Source organism: Agrilus planipennis, unplaced genomic scaffold, assembly GCF_000699045.2.
Source record: "Agrilus planipennis isolate EAB-ADULT unplaced genomic scaffold, Apla_2.0 scaffold179, whole genome shotgun sequence".
NCBI lineage: Eukaryota > Metazoa > Arthropoda > Insecta > Coleoptera > Buprestidae > Agrilus > Agrilus planipennis.
Window position 1 is genome coordinate 4,772 of NW_020438885.1, and position 21,603 is coordinate 26,374.

Consider the following 21,603-nt stretch of genomic DNA (forward strand, 5'->3'; position numbering starts at 1 on the left):
GGTATTTTTTTTATTTTCGAAAATAATAAAAGTTATATTGTAGTTCGGTAATTACTTGGAATCGTCTTACGTAAAATTGCTTTTATAAGGTCACTTTACTGTTGTGGTAACATAAAATGCATATTAGTTACTCCTTTTAAAAGTTATTAGCATATGGCGTCAAAATTCTTATCACTTAGTATTTTGAATTGATGAGAACATTTGCCTTTCTGAGGGCAGTCACTGATGATTTTTTGTGTATAGCTAAGTAATTACACATTTAGATTTGAACTGCTATCGTAGTAGTAATTTTTAATTTACATTTATAAATATTTACATTTATACACTTAAGACAGAAAGTATTTACAGACATATACACATCGTTATTGCACATTTAATACATACAATGTTCGAGAAGCGGACAAGAAAATTACACACTCACACACTCTGGCGTTCAATTACTTTATTATTTATTACTTTTCTTTACGCATATTTTACGTACCTATAGGAAGTAGTTTTACAGACAACGAATACTTAGATTTCTTCGGTAAATATGTATTTTGTATGCAAATATATGTACAACTTCATCACAATAAATAAAAGAGATCACATAACCAATATATCAATTTACCGATAAACAATAACATTCGACATCTTTTTCTTTTACTACTTATCTGATAGTACAAGATCGATTAATTTAAAAAAATATAGGGGCCAAATAAGTTCTTCTTAAGTACATAATAATATAATTTTCTCGACGAGTTACATTGAATTATAAAAATTTTAATGTCACGTACTTTTTCGGTCTTCGTCCTTATTTTGCATGTTCTGCAACTCCCTTTCCGAATGAACGTTTCTTTTGGTCCGCGAAAGAAACACTTTAGGGCAACCTTTGTTCGTACACCTGCACATTTCGAGTAAATGGTTTTGTTCGCAATGTTCTTTAAGTTGCATCGCACTTTTAAATGATGTTTTGCATAATTTACAAGGGAGATTCCCTTCTTTGTCGGGAGTTGGAAGATCTTCCTCGATGCAATGGACGAGTTCTGAAAAGTTACATGTTACATACGAAGGGGGTGGAGATAGAATTGGTGAACTTGATGCCGAAGATTGATCTTTACTTAACGGTGCAGCCCCGTTGAACTGTTTCAAGCTATTCAGTCCGCCCAAAGGAAACGGAAGGTTTCCTAAAGGTGGAATTAGAAAAGGAGGTGGAGGAATTCTGTCACCATTCAAAAGCATTTGATCGAAGTTGCCCGGATTAGCCAGATTGTGGGGTTTCATAGCCTCTTCGATGTAGAATCGAGTGAAAAAATCGTTAGGAATTTGACTGTTTGAAAGTGGATTAAACGAAGATTTTTCTAGCAGCAAACTGGCTACGGTTTTTTCAGTAGTGGTGGATAATAATTTTCTATGCAGATTCAGATTGGCACTGTGACGATCTCTGCTCCTTTTCGACGGAAATGCTGCATTACATCCGTCCACATTGCATTTGTGCATTAGTTTCAAATGCACGTTTTGATAGTGGGTCTTTACCCCAAAGTGATTTTGAAAGATCTTTCCACAAGCGGTACATTTTCTCGGATTGTCTTTATCTATTGGAACATCCATGGTACTTATAAATTGGCCGTTATCGAAATGCCCAAAGTAATTTTGACTGTTTTCGTCCATGGATTCGCCGCTGTTGGACGTTGAAGATGCCTGAGAGCGCGCGGGACTAGGTGGTCCACCTCCTACTGAAAGACTCAGAGGTGAGAGGTTCGTTGTCTGACTGTTAAACCCCGGTGGTAACCCTCTGCTGAGAAGCTCCCCAAAATTTCCATGCGAAAGACTTTCGAGATGCCTCAACGCGTTAGACGAATCAAAAGATTCGTCACTTCTGTTACTTTCAATTGAGCTTTCTGGTCGTTCGTAGTGTTCTGTGTTTTCACCTTCTCCTAGGTTTTTTTCTTTTTTTATTTTATCGCTATGATACAATGGCGCAAGACTAGTTTTAATCTCTGAGTTAATAGGCGTTTCAGTTTCATTGGGACTATTTCGACTATGTTTCCCTAAATTCAACGGTGAGTCCAGTGGCTTTGGCGTTTCACGCTTTTCAGTTCTTTCTTCGTTATCGTCGACATCGTTTAATGGTTTCAGTTGCTCTTTAGAAGTGTCCCTAGCGAAAATATTATCGGAAGATTCTCCATCACTGACATCGTTATCTATTATCATCGGAGCCGTGCATTTTGTCGGATTTTGGCTTTTTCGTTTTCGCTTGTTCGTAGGGGCATTTGAATCACCTTTGTAACTATGAGTGTCGACTAAACTCAACGAATCGTCGTTACTATCGACGTTACTGACCAAATCTTCATCGACATCCGACACGGACATTTTTTGTTTCTTGAGTGTCAACGCAAAATATTCCTGTCTGTCCGGTTCCTCGTTCGACGGCTCGTTCTTTTCAGACTCTTCTTCCTCTTCACCTCCAACCACGATAATCCCATCGTCGTAATCATCATCGTTTTCTTCATTCTGCCTGTTTGTTGTAAGTTCTAAAGCGTATTCTTCCGAGTTGGTTTTTTCTTTATGTTCTTTCCTGATTTCATCAGATATAATCGATCGATGCAAACTTAAATCTAAACTATGTTTAAAATCTAACGCAGCTAGCGCAGAGTGATGTCTAATATCAGGTGGAGGAGTTAGAAGTGGAAATGCTCCAAATGGATTGAGAGCATTCAGTGCGGATGTCGGTAACGGCAATCCAGTTTGAGAGGGTATTAGTATAGGATGGGCTTGAGCACTCCTGCCATCATGAGGAGATATCTTCCGACGAAGATGTGGGGAATGTAATTTGGGATTAGGATTCGCACTATGTCTATTACGTGACCTTCTTGAACTGAACATCATGTTACAACCCTCCACCGTGCACTTGTGCATTTCGCGTAAATGAACGGCCGAAAAATGAATTTTCAACGCGCCTTTATCACAGAATGTTTTTAGACACACATTACATTGCACCCGCTTTTTTCCCGTTGTCGGATTAATAAATTGAGTACCCAAATTAAGCGGTAAGGCTGGCGAACCCCACTGTCTTTTCGATGGTAACGTAGGTTTTCTTCCCGGTATAGACGAGGTCCGGGGAACTCGCGGAGCCACTTTAACTGGATCTTTATCGCGACTTAGATTAAGTACGGACTGTGTGTTGTCGTTGTCGTCATCTTCGGAACCAATTTCACTATTACTTGTAACAGATTTACTTTCGATCGAAGAAGCCAACCCGGAAAAAGATGACGGCACTAGGCTGGGCGCGGTAACACTGCTCGCCGACACAGTCGCGACCATTGCTGGCGATGACGGGTGATTAACAGAAGATGGTATAAGAGTAGATGTTGGTATCGGAGGAGGACACATGGACAATGCTGAGGACATCGAAAGATTTAGACCACTAAACACCTCAGCCTCGGTTACTTTTCTCCTCGCCAAGTCGGGCGGAGAACATGCGTTGAATCCTGGAAGACCCGCGCCTAACTTTCGGAAATCGAACGGCTGCATACTTTGAAGCCTATTTAAAGGAGACGTATTGAGTGGACTGGAGTTGTTATTTTCCGGAGGTGGTGTCGATAATTGCGAGCCATTTGTTGTGGGTAAATTGAAAAACTTTAACGATTGCTTATGCGGAGAAAGAGGAAGTAGATGCGCTGGAAGAAACGTCGACGGTGGAAACGCTGGTGGTGAAGGGTGTCGATTGGGAGACATTGGTCGCCGCGAATTAAGGGCTGATCTATAGTCTAAGCGATCCAGCGCGGTTTCTTGGAGTACTTGCTGTGCAAGCATTAGCTGTTGAGTAATTAAACGCGTCTCCTCGAACCTTAAAAACTGTTGAAGCACCAATGGTTCTTCTTCAGGACTGCAAATGCTCCAACGGTCTAACCGTCCAGAACATGTTTCCTGTAAAAGTGACAGTACAAATTAGCAGTAGCGAACGCGTACCTGCAACTTTAAACAGGGGAAATAGAGAACCCAATTTTCTTTTTCGACTTTGGAGTATTGCCATTAAAAGCCTACCATTTAACTAAATTGAGGACGGTTAAATTTAGTAAATTAGGGTGTTAAAACTTGCAACCCGCTCGTTTGCTAAACACTCCAGTTCCTCGACTCCAAGACCAAGAGGTCGTACCTGATATATTAGTGCTATCATTACGGATTTACAAAGCAACTGTTTAGTTGAACCCGACCGAGATCGTTCATGCATGTCATTAGCTACCCAAATGTATACGACGTAGAAATTCGCCTATTTAAAAATAATAAAGCGCTCATTTTAGAAATTATACCTGGCACAAAATTATTGTGTCTCGTAAGAATGATATGCAAAACACTCTGTAATTTTGGTGTCTGTGATTTCGAATGCAACATATCGTTGCGCGAATTACGGACCTAATGTTTGAATATTTATGTCGGGTGGTTATGCATTCGTGCCAATGTACAGGTAGCTCCTTAATATACGAATGCATTAAGTATTTAGATAGAAACGCATTTATTTTTTCATGAAAGCCAATTTAAAAAAAGTTAGCGTATTAATAGGGTCCAACGCAAAAGGTTCACGCAAATTCCCAAAACAAAATTTCAACTATAGTTTATAGCTTCATCATCGGGCGTGAATCTTAATCTAAACGAAATGCGACGATGCAGAGAGAAGATTCCAAATCCGACGGCTACTCATTTCGTTTTGAATTCCGAAATGATATAATTAGATTTCCAACTTCATATCGAGAACTAATCGGTTTTTGTTCAATAAACCAATAAATATCTAGATACCTATATAAAACCACCTCATAATTTTTGAAAAGTTTAACTAGATTAGCCTCACGAAGTTATGCAGAGAGTTTTCGTTACTAAACGGTTGAGTGTCAGATATATTTGTTTATTTATTAAAAGTTCCAGTTCCAGTCTTTTAGAAAAATGATTTCTAAATCTTATCCGATATTTCGGCAGAGTGGTTGGAGTTCATCGCATCATCCGCCATATACAGGTACAGTTATCTGCTCTATTATTTTGTAATTAGCTGTCACGAAAATGAATAATTACGTCGGGCGTTACAAAGGTGATGTTGCATATTCTCCAGAGATACGATCTCTACTGGATTATAATAGGGGATTGGAAGATTGCGGCGAGTTCTCATCAAAATTCGTCCAATTTTACGAAAACGGAATCAAGGATTATAGGACTATGGCTACTTATTACTTATTGATGATTGCCGTACCAATGTATTAGGTGTGTACGTACTGAGCTCACCTGGAGAATATATCCTCTGGCGTAGTCGTCCAGTGTCCATCCGAATCCGTGCAGGACACGCACGACCTGGTCCTTCTGAAGTGCGGAAAAAAGACGATCGAGAAGGATTTTCAATCGAATTGGTAAAGCTTGGCAACCGTATAGCACCAAACTGGCAATATCAAAAACGACATCCAACTGAACAGGTTCGGGAGCACTGTTGGTAAAGAGATGACGAGTCCCCAACTTGTCCAACGCTGTAACAGAGTGGGGCATTACTCAGCGTGCGCAATGGAGGCGGAGTCGGAGAGGGGATATTGACAAGGTGGACGCGTAGGTGATGGGTACCCCTTGCTGGAGACACTTCACCCCCCCATCCCGTCCCACTATACTATATAAGTTTACCAAGTTATTAACGGAAGATGGTCTTGCAACGTACGCAAATTTTGCCTTGCTTCCAACGTGAATTACGGAGCGTAACGGGGAACTCGTTTTATCTGGATATGTCGCGTTTTAGAAAGTGTAAGAGAACCTACCTGCCTTATAATCCATTAATTCTTAAATATTAACAGTTCATGGTAGGTAAACATATGTACCCTGTTCCTTTTACGAATTACATGAGATGAGATACCTATTAGATCTCAATTATTCGTTATATCTCCTAAAACTCACAAAAAGGGCAACATTTGAAACCACAAATTTATTGCCTCACTTTTTATATACCTGCCAGTTTATACCAGGTAAACATATTTAAATATTTTATGTTTTGGTATAGATACCGAAACAGGCTTCACTTATTAGTCATACCTTGTAAAACACAAAAAATCCCTTCATCAGAATTACCTTCATATACCTGCCAGTTGCTATAAGTTAATACATCTGAATATTGTATTAATCCACTAAATAAATAGATTTACAAAAAACCTTATTGGTGTCTAAACATTTTATATATTGGTATTTTTCTAGATTCTGTTGTGTGTTGACGACACCATTTTAAAATAGTGTTTCAAAAATACCTAACTTTTGATTCCATATATACCTTTTCCAATAGCATTCTACTAATCCTCTCCCAAGTTAACTTCCTCCTTTTTTGCTTTTAAATATCCACTGGTATCTCCCACCCGTCACTATACATAATTCCTTATTTTCTTGCTACTCTTTTAGTTTTTTATTATTATTGATGGTTACCGAAAGGTATAAAAACTCTATATACAGCATACCCTTTTTTATCTACTTATAATTTCTCTGAACTTAGGTATTTTTGACTTCCCCTTTATTTTCTATTGTCAATGCATAGGTAGATTGGACGATTGGACATACGGCTCCTAAAATATAGGATCATATATTCGCCTGTTGATACCAAGGAATATATATAGTAATTTTTTGGTGATTAAGTAGATGCTGGTAAAAATGAGGTCGAATTGGATTTTTTAAATTAAAAATGAAAACTTTTTGAAAGCCTATTGCAACGTCATATTTACTTTACTTTATAGGCCCTTTTTGGTTACGTCGCTTTTTTGATGTTTAAGGGATTATTACCTACTCTGCAAAGGGTGAGAAACCTTTTGGAGCTAATATGTCATATAACTAAATAGCCACCAGTAGATAAGTGCTAGACAATTAAAGAAATTTTGAGATAGGTACCTAAGCTCGATTTTTTACCGATTGTTTATATCTATTCGATTTTTAGTTATATGCCTGAAAAGAGCAGCAAGGCATAATGCCGTCTTTGATGGTGGTACAATTATCTACCTTTTCAAACAAATCTGTTCCGGTCAGGCGGTTCTGAAAGAGTTTGAGCGCCACTCCTAATTTGCAAGTAAAACAAGTGCACCAACAAATATTATTATGTGACAATAATAGTTTGGTTCAAAAAGATTAAGAATATGATTTCTTTGTCGAAATCCTATTATGGAACAATAACGTCATGTCTAATACACTTATTTACTATTCTTTGTCGGTAAGACCACCCATGCTGTTTGTGTATTTCGAAACTGCAGCTAACCCATCCGAAAAACGATTTTGTACTGAAATTTTTGTTTTTATACTTTAAAAACTAAACATGAGATATTAGTTTGACCCGCATCTCTCGAAGGGTTTAAGCTAACAAACTTTCGAGATGAATAGGGATAAAAATTAAGTCTTAATTTTTTCTTGATCGGAATAGATCGAGAAGTTTTTACCTGTAGTTGAAATATCTAAAAAATATCTAAAGTGATTTAGGAAAAATTCTATTTAAATACATATGCAGGTACCACCTGCTGACAAGATTTTCGACTTTTAATTATCTTTAACAAAAATACTTATATGCTTTGGTAACTATATATTTCCAGATTGTGTTGTTTGTGTTTGAACCAACTTAAATAACACTCAGGTAGTGTTGGAAAAATACCTCACACTTATTGCTACTGCACGTGCATCTTATTTTCTTCACTTCCAATCACATTGCAATAAACCTTTCCTATGTCATCTTCCCCTTTTTTTCCATTAACTACCATTTGTATCTCCCACCTTTCGGCACTACTTTCTTGCTAATGTTTACTTCTTTATTATTGGCAGAGTTTTTGAAAGTATTTATCAATTGTATATTATATACAGGTAAAAAAAAAAGAAACTATGAAGGTTTATTGGTGGCAAGCCTTTTACATACTTCTTCCCCTTTTTATCCACTTAAAATCCATAATATTCGTTCTATTAGAATGCAACAAGAACTAAGTATTTAACAGAGGCAATACTTACTAGGTACCACTTTTTTCTTACTTACATTATTAAATATTTGGATTAGGTATATTTAATCAATCTTTACGGCATTGTAAGTTTTGTAGTAGAAATTGATGTTGACTCCTATGTTATTGCGTAATCTATCGGTATTACGAAATTCCGGATATATTGAATAGCAAAAATAAAAAAAATCGTTTGATAATTATGCGTCATTATATTACGTAGGGGGGGGGTAATAGCTACCCCTCCCAAATATTTTATTGAGTATATAAACATATATATTTATCACAAAGAAGCTAAACCTTTATTTCTATTCGGAAAGTAATATAATGTCATTAACGGGGGTGGACTTGGGTTTGCCACCCAATCTTTGATTTTTTTAACGTCTGTCTTTATATTTGTTCCGAATAAGTATTGTAGCAATAACGCCAGATGAAGTTTTGCTTCCGAAATTTTAGGTGAAGCTATTAGAGATACTGTCAGAATTTATGTCGGCTTTATTTTATTATATCTACACTTATTATTAATTAATTACCTGGTTGATTCTTAATTAGTAGGTTTACCGTTTATGGCTTCAAAATCCATCTGAAGAACTGCTTCGCTAAGCATAATGACCGCAATGTTAACGTTAGTCGCTCTTTTTTTTTTTTAATGCAAAAAGTTGTTTTATTAGGTTTACATACTACCCGTGCACAATGCAAGCAGGTAATACACTTCTTATAACAGCCTTGTCATCATTGATGACAACTATTATTGACGTTCACGTTGATTATTATTATATGCGATCGACAGGCGCGAGTATTTGTTTTTTGGAGAAAATATTCTTGACGGATACGAAGGAATCTCGATTCCTATTAAAAATCGATCTAGTAGGCGCCGCGCCGCAATACATATTCACCAAGTATAATAAAGAATGACAAAGCGAATTTACACAATTGCTTCGGCTGATGAGTTAGGCCCATGTCATCCTAATATTCTTTTAACTGGGTCCTCTACATTGGTACCAATCAATTTTTTCATTCACACTGTTTACATATCTATATACATACATATATGTATGTACTTGCCTGGGCCTTTGCAAAATAAATTCTTTTTTAACACGATTCGTTTTATATACCTATGATTACATTTCAAGTAGGGGCGGCGGAGAGGGTGCTCTAGGGATGGAAAAAATGGTACATCCAGACTAGAATTTTGAGGGTAGTGTAGGTAGGGTCCCTAAATGGGTAGCTCACTGCCGCTTGTAGGCCCCAAGAGGTTGTCCCCAGGTCAAGGAAGGGGCATATAACGCAACTTTATACATGTGTTAGGTTTGCCTCTTAAGACACATATGAAAAACCCTTAGGCAATCCTCATTTTGGTATCATGAGGAATCTACTGGGAAATCCCTATATCGGCATACCTCTCATTAGCCACATGAGGCCCGCACGCTACATGGGGAATGCTTCTTAGGTACAAATTCTAATCTGGACTTTTTTTGGTGGGATTTTCATGGGGAATCTACGGGGAAATCCCTATATCGGCATGCCCCTCTTATAAATTCTAGTCGGGATGCAGTTTCACACCTACCTGCTACAGTACCTACCATGTATTTTCTACTGGTTTCTACTAAATCCATATGGAAAGCGAATAAAATACTAAAGAAAGCGAACATACCTATAGTTAGTTAGACATAAGTACAGGTACATATGTACAAACATCAGATCGTTAAATTATCAGATACATAACCAACAGTCTAGAATGCTTTCGCGACTTCATTGAGAAAAAGTTAATTTGTTTTGTGAGTAAGCAAGATGAATTAGTTAAAAAAGGAATTGTTTTCTCCGCGAACTAACTGTAAAAATAAAAGAAAAATTGGCCAAAATGTGCGACTAAATTCTATAGCTTTTATACCTAATTCAATTTGTGCATCATCAGAATCAACGCTTTATATAATGCTCTGCAAAAGTGGGACAGTCTAATCTTAATTTTGCTGACGAGGTTTTAATACGGATGGAAAGCCTAATAAGTAGTTTTGTTATACAAAGATACATGTACACGTTCGTGTTGAGTATGAATGCATGTATACGGTTCGCCAAATTTTAATTGCCCGATGTTGGGTATCATTCTGTGTATGGGAAAGAAACATTAACAGAAAAAGCATAATGAAGACAGTGGTAGAAAAATGTGAAGAGGTGGAATCAATGGGAATTGTACAAAAGTAAATCTGTCTTAATATCTAAGTAAGTTTATAAATTTTATGATGATCAGGTAGGTACGAGGGTGGATTGATAAGTTTCCGGCCTAACCAAGAGATGACGCCACTAGGCCTACCTTGAGGTGACATTCTATAGTACCATCCTTGGATAGCTTGTAGCTATAGTTTCAGCCCGATCTCCTTGCTAGTGTAGGTTCGACAGCACGCTGAACAAGACGCCTCTGTGGTTTTCGTAAAAATGGAAAAGCAGGAAAATCGTGCTGTCATCAAATACTTTTATTTGAAGGGGTTAACGCCGAAGGAAATTAAAAAAGAGATGGACTCAACACTGGGGACATCCTCCCCGTCATATTCAACCGTTAAGCAGTGGGTTTCCGAGTTTAAAAAGGGTCGTGTGAGCACCTCTGATGGGCCTCGCTCAGGACGCCCCGTTGAGGTCACAACTCCAGATATGATCGAAAAAATTCATCAAATAGTGCTGGGAGACCGCAGATTGAAAGTGCGTGAGATAGCTGAGACCTGTAAGATGTCATATGAACGTGTGCAACATATTTTGCACCAACATTTGCATATGGAAAAGCTCTGTGCAAGATGGGTGCCGCGTTTGCTAACAGTCGACCAAAAATTGATTCGAAAAAACATTTCTACCGCAAATTTGTCATTGTATAAGCGTAATCCAAGCGAATTTTTGCGTCGATTCGTAACCGTTGACGAAACGTGGGTCCACCACTACACTCCTGAAACCAAAGAACAGTCTAAACAGTGGATTGGACCAGGGGAACCAACTCCAAAGAAGGCAAAAACAATTTTTTCGGCGAACAAGGTTATGGCTACTGTTTTTTGGGATGCAAGAGGTATTATATACATTGATTACCTTGCAAAGGGTAATACTATCACTGGTCAATACTACGCAGACTTATTGCAACGTTTGAGCCACGAGGTGAAAATTAAACGACCTCATCTGGCGAAGAAAAAAATCTTGTTTCATCACGATAACGCACCAGCGCACACGTCAATCGTTGCGACGGCTAAAATCAACGATCTAAAGTTTGAATTGATGCCGCACCCTCCTTACTCTCCAGACCTAGCCCCGAGTGACTATTTTCTGTTCCCTAATCTCAAAAAATGGCTTGGCGGTAAGAGATTTGCGGACAATGAAGAAGTAATCGAAGCTGTAAATGGTTATTTTGAGGAGCTTGACGAATCAGTCTATAGAGATGGCATTAATAGACTGGAACACCGCTATGAGAAATGTATCAGCCTTGGAGGAGATTATGTTGAGAAATAAAAAAAAAAAATTTTTAAAAACCTTGTTTTTCTTGGTCAGGCCGGAAACTTATCAATCCACCCTCGTATTTACGTAGACATAGGTACCTAAAAATTCTGATAAATATTAGGTAATATCGGCAACCTCAGTTTAGGCCCATACGTAAAATATGCATCATTCAGCCGCTCGTGATTTAAAAGTCTCATTTCCACTTTTAATTCCTAACATCGACGGGCCGTCATGATGTTGGATTCCCGAACAATTTGTCAACGAGTTTTCAGATGAGAAATGTAATATAACTTTCGGGAAAGATTGGAAACATTATAAACAATGATCACTTAAGCCAGCAAGGGTAAATCGCCTGAAGCAAATGCTTAAATGGGATCTACAACTTTTGCACCAGTTTATTTCAAACATCTTCGTCTTTCGCTGCTTTAAAAGCTTTGAATGCTTCGGTGACTTCCGTGACAAATTTTTAATGGATGTCTCCTCTGCGAACAGTTGGTAACTCGACTCCCTAATGGTAGTATTCATTATTCCCTTAAAATACTCGCGATTTAACTGTCTTTTCAGGAAACAATATTAATGTTTAATATTTAATTTAAACTACTATATACGGTCCAATTATATAGGTACGTGCTTCAACGAGAATATAGATTCACTGTCAATCAGTCAAAAAGGGTCATTATCAAAGGGTAATCAGTAATCAAAGCTTATTACTCTGACTGAAACAATTTAATGTAACAGTAGATCTTAATAAATTCTCATTGTGATTTCTAATTTTTATTTATTGTAGTTCGTAATATCTGCTGTAGGTATATATCTCATATAGGAAATAAAAACTAATATGTAAACCCATGTATCTACAGTTTAATTTCAATGTATTTATACATGAGTATACCTAGACAAAGTTTGCGTGACAATATTAAGTATGTTTTTAGAAATAGCTATGTATTCGCAGGCAATACTAGCCCGATATTTCTAAGAATTAAATTTTAATTGCTTGGTGATCACGAGGTATATCTTGTCGCACATGAAACAGAAAAAAACTTTATGTGAGACCAAGCAAAATATACCGTTTGCGCTATTTTTAATATAATGTCGATGTGCAAAATCTCATCACGAAATTACTTATATGGTCTACGGTTTATGTATGACACCGTTCAGTTAGTTTTCAAAAAGAACTAGCCTTATTTACTATAGCCGTAATAAAAAAGAGTATATTATAACATAAATAGAGTCTAGAAAAATTGAAAGATTTTGATTCTACAGTAAGTTTCATATTTTATAAATATTAATAATTTTTGTTAGGAAGATATTTCAATTTATATGGAAAACTTTGCTTAATAAAAATTAGATCTTTATTTAATTTAATTGCCTCGCCGCATACGAGAATGACGGACAGGAATAAAATTTTCTTTCAACATAGACATAAAATGTCATCATTCCTTTTTCGGTCGGTTCTAACGAACGGACAAATTTAATGTGACAACATTTGTGGCGCATTCTGTGTTCTGAATAGTGATTACGATTACAAAACGATCATTTTGATGGTTTTTACAAGTCGTAAAAAAAGAGAGAACAATATATTATGTTTTCGGGTCCTTTATCGTGCGTTGTTCCTACCTGCTAACTTCCTAATATATAAATCTGTGGTTTTCAGAGTTTTTAACACAAAGAACCCGACGTGACAGATGCCCCATGCGGTCTCCAAAATAATTTCACTACCTTTCAGGCCGACCCCCTCGTGCCGAAAATTATTTTCGTTATTTATAAATGACATTGTTCTAAATATTAATTTTAGGTAAAAGCGTCAACATTTTTCTTGCCTTTGGTCTGAAAAAAAAACGTTTTGTTGCTCTGTAGCCGGTGCGATTTTATTCTGTTTGTGTAAAATGTAACAATACGTTGAAATATTCCTTGTCCTTGTTCTTAGCCTTTGCTAATAAGATTTGATTATTATTTTCGTGCCTCCGGCAATCAAGCAACTTTTTGCGGTTGTCAATGACAAAGTTACTTATCGTTTGAAAAACTGTCCCAAACTTCCACACTCAAGGTCCATTTCTTTTGAACGTTGAACTATTTATTGTAGGTAGGTACGTACCTGTTGTTATATAAGCAATTGCGTACGTATTATGTACAAACAACATGCGTATCTGTCTTTTTATGTACAATGTACATATAATAAGCAACTAGTACTTATTAGAGGAGTTCTTTGGGCTTTCTGTTTGCTGTTTTTGGAAATTACAGGTAATGACTTTGCTACAGAGAGTTTTATAACATAGTTAGTACAGTCCAAATTTGGATCTATGGATTAAATCTTATAGGTAGACAAAGTAGAAATTGGGGACTAACTAAAAAACAAGAGAGACTCACCCCAAATTACCCTTACAACTATGATCACTGCGAACACGTGTTTCGACCACTTCTTCATGTGGGCATTATCAACGCGAGACTTGTAGGTAGACTCTTAATAAACAGTCGTACCGATGATTGTATATTGTATACAGTATATATCTATCTATTATATACCTGGTTCATAAACTTACATACGATATAAAGCCCATGTATTTGGAATTATTAGAAGAGCCATAGGCGGTTCGACGTATGTATGTGTCCTTTGTAGGTATAAACATGTGTGTGTGTGTGTGTGTGTTGTGTCCGAGGTCGAGGCCGGCGGTGGCAAGTGACAGGCAGGCAGTCCGCCCTTCGTCGGCCTGAAATTAGTTGGCGGCAGTACCAAAGCTAAAATACCTGGCCGAATGACTAGGACTTATATTGCCCATCTTTTCACCAAGTATGTTGTTCTTCAGATGGCCCTGCGTGGACTCTGCACGACCACTTTGACCGGCCGCTGCCTGATCGACTTCTGAAGATCGACTTTGTCAAACCAATCCATTTTTTCGACAACATTAATAACATCCAACAGTATCTACATGTTACCAGAAGTTTACTTTTACTATTTAATATTACATATATCGTAAAAACACCGATGCTAACATAAGAATATGAAGTTCTTTGAGCAGATCTATTCTTTCACACAATTTATGACAATTTTTGGAAAGGTTTGAAATATCGCATAAAACTTAATCATTTTTCCTGATAAATCCGGCATCTAGGTGTTAGCATTTCTAATAAAGTACGATATAGGTACCAAAAAACTAGTACAACATTTCGACACATCATCATCATAAGGTTATCAGTCTTAAAACTGGTTGGACACGCACCTTCAGTTTTTAATATCCTTAAAACTACAACATCCCACATCCTTAACTATTTGTGAACAGTAATCTAATCTGTATCTACCTCTACCACTCTTAACTTCTGTTTCTGCTTCTAATATGTCTCTAGACTAAATTTAGAGGAAGTCAATAAGAAATAGGCGCGTTTCGAGACATCAAATGTAATACAATAAGTATTATTTTTCGATCACCTTGTATGTATACGGTTATATATTATTTGGACGAAGGCCGTAAAGTATAAAAGAAACCTAATTTTTTATTTCCAAAACACAGACGTTCTAATGAAATGGACACGTTGAAGGTAGTACTAAACTGAATCCCTTTAATTAGAGCGGCCTGCTACATGTGGAATGTTCTTTTTTGGACGGTCCTGGTCACCCTCTGGCGACACCACTTGGCTTTTGTCGTGGTGCGACATTTACCATCATATACCTAATAATAATTCTAGAGAATTGCCAAAAACGAGGCGAGGACCATGAATAAAATCTAACTAATGACAGGGTTGCGCGCAGACCGTGCAGATGGAGAATTTTCGTTTCTAATTAAAAGTTGAAGAGAAGAGACTGAAAGAGAGAGCGAGACGGAATGAGAATGGCTATTCCTTAATCATTTTTAAGGCGGTGCAGTTCAGAAAAATGTGTCCTTGGAATTTTGTTCCCTGATGCCACTGCCTCAACAAAAAAAATCCCAAGGAGGTTGACATAACACCATGGAATGCATTGTACAATTCCATACATACTTTATTCATTTACAAAAATTTTCAGGAAAATTAGGAACTGTCTTTTTTACTTAAATGATGGTATTTTCAGGATCCTCTCGATATTCTGATTTTTATACTTGAGTTTGTTTCTTGATTTTAAAAACAAATAATTTATTAATTTTCCCTTCGATTATTGTCTGTACCTATATGATATAAGATAAAAAGTATCTTATTTATGTTGGTAGAAAAGGGTGTTTTTTGTATGTTTTGAATAGACAGTTATAATATAGAAAAGAGGTTGTAACGATTGAAATGTAACCGAACAGTATACCTAATAAAAAGAAAAGGAATCACAAGGAGCTGTTATGGGAAAGCAACCGTATAAAAAAGAGGCAATATATTTAACTGATACTCACGAGTAAGTTTTAGTACAATGGATGTCGAAAAGGTTAAAAGTGCTTGCTTGGACAATAAGAAGATAACCGTAGCTGCTCCTTGAGAGGGATCTGGTATTCAATTAGCCTTCAAGTTATTTCATTTCATTCCAGCCAAGCGTATCATTATGTGCCACAGGATCGTCCAGAGGTATTCATAGCAACATGAAGCATTTTCATTATGAGTTTACCCGAGAAGTTTACAGAAAAAGTTTTCTACCCGCAAAATTTACTGCTCCTGATAAATAATCCGTTCGTTAACATCTAATAACGGCTAACGTACATATTACAAATAAAACGGCACTAGTTGTATAGACGCACAGACAGAGTTTTTAGGACTTACAAGACTTGTTCTTGTAGTAATGCACAATAATTTGGAAAAAGCTGTGTATAGGTATGTGAAATAGAAAATGGGCCGCATTTTTTTCAATGAATTTTTTGAAACTGAAGGTACAAATGCTGCACTCAAATTCGGGATTGTTTCTCCAAGACCACCGGGTCCCGTTCAAGTTAATATGAGTATTAATCTCATTGAGTCAACACGTTGTAACGTTGATGAGTCGCATCAAAAAAATCGTCAACGAACCAAACGATCGCCAAAGTTGGTATTACACGTTGGTTTTGACTTGTTAGCCAACGTGAACAGGATGCACTACAAGATATGATTCCGAAGGTGACTGCAGCAAACAACTGCAGTTGCAGACTGCAGAACACACTGCCGCTGCTGTCTGCGGCCGGATCAATGTTGCTTACGGCGACAAGTCCTTGCAGTCCTTTTCGATATGTCGTGTGAAATAGCATAATGTGTCAGGCATGACTGGCGCAAGCGATACAATTTTGTGTCTTTTGTTTTAAGGGAAAAAATGATTGATTTGTTTTACAGTTCTTTAAAATTCCTATGGGTAGTTAAATATGGTGTCCCATTTTTAAATGGCAAGTACCCATTATATTTTTGTTGTCGTTTGTTTGGATACTTGTCCTCCAGAATAGTAAGTAATCCGTCGTGTCCTATTGGCTCATTGTGTCGCATTTATACGACCAATGGTTGGACGGTAGGACAGCAGTTGTTCCGGTAGTTTATTGTAACTATTATGTAAGGCACGCACATTGTCGTTGTCACAATGGGCACTTATTTTACGAGTGAATGCAAAATGGTCGTAATGTCTCTACCCACTTCGTATGCAGTAGTGCAACCCCGATAAAACCTACATTACCGGTCATTTATTCGTTTAATGGTGGAAATAAAGGTATAGGTGTTACAAGTCCACAAAAGTTAATTTATAGAAATTGTATGTTACTGTTACGATTGTTGTATCTATTTTTAAAATAATTTGATAGACATTAAAAAAATTAACTCGTTAAATAACTGTAATAGACGCAAATATCAAATTATCAATCGATTGGTTGGCAAAAACAAAAGGATATTAGTAACAAGAGTTAGTTTTTCATCTTTATTTCAGGTATACATTATAGGATAACTAATTTGTCTAATTGATCAACGGCAAAAAAAGTAAATTAAGAAGGTCGAAAGTGTGCAAAAGTAAATTTGTAAGAAGTCTTATTAGTAAATATACGGAAACGATATACTTGTGGAGGATATTTTTTGCAAGACAAATTTTTTCGATACGGTTCTGTTTTTGGCGTAGCAAAAGAAATGCATGTTACTAGGTATCTACTCTTGTCGATATGAACGAGAACGTGGACAAAATAGTTATGTACACGGAACATTTTTGTTTGAAATGTCTTTTGTAGAAATATTTCATCTGTTTATGGATAATAGCCGAAAAACGGATATATGATTGACAGAAGAAAAGCGTCATACACATAAGCATGAAGAATATAAACGCATTGCATCTGAATGGTCTCTCGTAATGCCAGGATCATCCTTGTGTAATACAAAGGGCGTTGTGGGTTCGAAACTTTCGCTTTATGAAATAAATATGCCTTTGTGAAATACAAATTATGGTTGTTTTGTTCATTCAACCATATGACATGGAATTTTTGTATCATATTTCTTTATTCTCGACAGTGCTCCGTAAACGTACTTGAAACCCTCGATATATCTGGACGGTTAGTTATTTTGCAATAATTGTAGCATTTCTCACAAAATTCACAAAAAAAATATTTGCTTGAACATTTCTCTCACTGTTTATGATTTATCCTATCAAATAAAAATGATAACGAAAAACGTACCTACTTGTTTACAAGATAATTACGATTCTCTGAAAGTGTTTTTTCACTTCTTCCTGTTTTAATACCTCATAGTTCTACAACCTTTTACCATAAAATCAACATAGCTATAATTATTAAATAATAGCAACAATTGACAATGACAATTTCTCCTATACTATCGCGTCGTTTCGGGGTTTAGTTAAGTCTGGGACACATTGTACAGTAGATGCAAGGCAGAAATTAAGAAATTCCCGGTTAGTGCCTCTTCATTTTTAATATTCACAGTCATTGGAGATCGATTTGTATTATTGCAATCGGGAAGCGGTCTGAAAAGTCCGGAAGAGGGTTTTATAAGCTGTCGCCCTGTAGTGCTGGTGGTAGGCAATACTTTCATTTTTTTTTTTTCTGTTACGGACAAGTCCCCCTTTTTATCATTTGCTGGCCTTTGTCGAATTTTTATGTGCAACCCTTTGTGCTATCGTATACAATATGGTCCTTTTATTCGGCCATCATTGTTTATCTCCGAATTATACGGGGTTGATGATGGGTGGGACTCTCAAGATCAAAACGTGTACGCTTGACGGATGTCCAAAGAGCACAGCACTCTCAATCCGAAAGGGAGCGGGATATTAAAAAAGAAAATACTACTGTACCTACCGTTTATGTCATCGTCGAACACGAAATTAGTTGGACTACACCGAAATGTTATATCTAAATTCTCAATCTCCCTCAGCCCCTAGAAACTCTGTAACTTATGAATTACATCATACTACACTACTGTGAAAAATATTAAAAAATCCATTAAAAAAGTTTGCCCTTGATATCAGAAAAGAAAAACATAAAAGTATTAGAAATGTTCCTGTCCAGATTTTACGTTACTATCCTCTGGATATTCTGGATCGGCCTTGCGGTTCGACTGAAACATAATTTTTTGTGCAGCAGTGAAAAAGCGTCATTGGAGGTTCTCACAACGAAGCACATATTACACTCAACTTGTTATTGTTCATGAAATGAAGACTGAGTTGCCGACACGCATTTATTTGCGAATAATCTACTTGAAAAATACAGAACGTAGGTGGAAGTTTAAGTAGTAGTGTTGAGATAAATAGGAAGGGAAAAAATAGGCACCCATGGCAGGTATTAGACGAGTAATATGTCTGCCCCATCCCCATGTGATTGTGTGCTTTGTCCTTTCATTAGACCCCTACACAAAATGGAGATTAAGTCCTTCAAAGAGACATGTGTACATAAGTATATTTACATGTACCAATATCGACTAATGGACATCAACTAGGCCCTGCCATGTTGACGACAGGATAGAAAATCTTCAAATGTCAAGTTTCGGTATATCCAGTTTGGTGCTTCTGGACCAATGTTCGTCAGTTTTTTTTAAGAGCCAAAGTCCAATATTGGACACTCCTGTGCCAAGCTCGGATTAAACTTAAGATGCAGGTAATTGTGAACTTTGTGAGCTTTATTCAACTGAAACATTTCCTACCAGTATTCGGTATTCAATTTTAATATTTGGTAGAATAATAATTATCTAAACTATACTTGTGTTGCAGGGGCCAATTAATGTGTAATCAAAAGGAACCATTTGCATGTGTGTTCGTAATGCCCCCTATTTTTTGGACTGATTCAAGTGTACGTACTTAGGTACATGTTGAAAGGCTGGCCAACTGTTAATAGAAAAAAGCGAGCAAGTATTATGTACGTGTACGTTTTTTTGCGCGGGGAAAAGTTTATTTTCGTGGGAGGAGCAACGTTTTGCGCTCTGAAAGCTAAGGGTGAAATTGTGTCAACTTTGCAAGCAAATAACGGTCTTTTTCAACATGGCGAACAAAAGGAAGCGGGCGTTACATGAGCTTTAACCACATGGTAGGTTGCAGTTTAACTACACGTGATAACAAACGTGGCACTGGCGAGAGTCTTTTGGGCTTTAAATATTATAATAATTGTGCTGTTTCAGTAAAGTTGGCAAGTTTGTGGATAAGTAATATATTTAAAGAGAATCCTGTTTGGAAATATGTTTTATTTTGGTTTGGAATTGGTTCTGATATGCTACCTACACAATTCGTTAGGGCATAAGCTAACTAATTCTAACTGCTATTGTTCTATGATAATAATATGATAATACCTATGAAAATGTAATCTGTATCTGATTGATTTCAAATATGTAATAACCATGAATTTCATTAAAACAGTTCGATGCCTAAACAATCACGTAAATATTTATAAAAAGAGGTGCGTCCTTGCAACGTATGCGGGTTACACATATTTCCGTGTTCGTACATGAAATTGCGTACATAAAATATGATGTATTTATACTGTAGAATGTGTATGTATACACGTATTTACATGTGTGCGAGTGGATACTGAAACGTTTTGGTCAATTTCTTGGTCCCATCACGCATTCGAAAACATCATTATTTTCGCTTCCAACGTGTTATTGCAATAATGTGTTTGGATATTTCAGAGGAACACAGGTCGTTACGGCTTTGAACACTCGTTACGTCACCTTAGTACCTATAAGCCGTATTATTATTGTAATTCCGTTGCAACCTGCTTCTTTTTTTAATCTTCGAACAATGGCTATATGTTGGTCAGTTTTCTAGTTTCATCCGCCCACAAAATATACTTACCTACAACGCCTGCTATTACAGCTATATGAACTTACACATACAATAACTTCACAAATTTAAGTTCTATTTTTTGCAGAATCAAGAACTTGATTTGAAATTATGAAAAATTGTCTTTTATAATTAATTTATAGATAAATAATTGATTGATACTCGAAATATCAATTTACAGGAAAGCATTCGATTTTATTTAGATGGAGCCTAACACAAAAATAAACACTCTCTGTATTAATTACGTATTATTATCGATTATTTGATTAACCGGCTGTTTGATTAATCGATAAATAGTCGATTAATCGGATAATTTGCCCGATCTTTATTGTATAAATATAAATATAAAGTCAATTTCTTATTTTGCGACAAAATATTAAAGCCGTCTATGTTTATGACCTCTTTAGTTTATTTGTTGGAAGAAATGCTTGGCACTTTTTGGAATAAAGTATTTAGTATATATTTTTATCAAAATTTTACTTTGAAATGCAGGCAAATAAACTTGAGCTGTCCTCATTCGGGTCTAAAACTCACCGTCGGTTAGGAATTGTTTTTTAACGTTGTTCTAGCACGAGAGGCGAAATTCTTCAGAACTTCTTCTATCTCTGATGCTGGATACGGAGTGTCCAGTCAACCCCAATCAACGATAGTCTTTGAACCCTAAGCAGGACAGCTCCAGTCCACCAATTGACCTGCAAAAGTCTTTACCAATTTGGCAGACAAGTAAATTGTGGATATTGTTTAATTCGGTTAAGTTAGAACAGTATTCAGTGAAGATTTTGGGATAGTGACCTCCTGATGAAATGATGAATGAAAGTTGTACTAAAAAACCAGGAGAATTTGGAAATTTTAAAATTGTCAAACTATAGACAGGCGCCGGTTTCTCCATAAGATCTGAGTTCGTTAATATTAATTTAGGAATCTCTCACCAGAAGAGAAAGCGGATCGTTTTCTTTTTTTCCTTTTAACAATAACAAAATTACACTTGGTGTGCACAGTGTACGGGTT

The 21,603-nt window shown here is 36.6% G+C and overlaps 1 protein-coding gene across 4 annotated transcripts in view; it reads right to left on the bottom strand.

Moving 5' to 3' along the window:
• Window positions 1-433: 433 nt before the first annotated feature.
• The window catches only part of LOC108740544 (zinc finger protein basonuclin-2), a 120,198-nt gene continuing 99,028 nt past the window's right edge, over window positions 434-21,603 (bottom strand). For 2 of the 4 annotated variants that reach the window (XM_025981613.1, XM_025981611.1), the window contains 2 exons: window positions 5,245-5,489; window positions 434-3,909 (listed from right to left, as the gene is read on the bottom strand). In XM_025981613.1, the coding sequence (XP_025837398.1) occupies window positions 769-3,909; window positions 5,245-5,489 (3,386 nt within the window). In that variant the 3' untranslated portion in view covers window positions 434-768. Of the gene's footprint in view, window positions 3,910-5,244; window positions 5,490-13,793; window positions 13,874-21,603 lie in introns of those variants that run through there. The other 2 variants (XM_025981614.1, XM_025981612.1) reach the window with 2 other exon arrangements.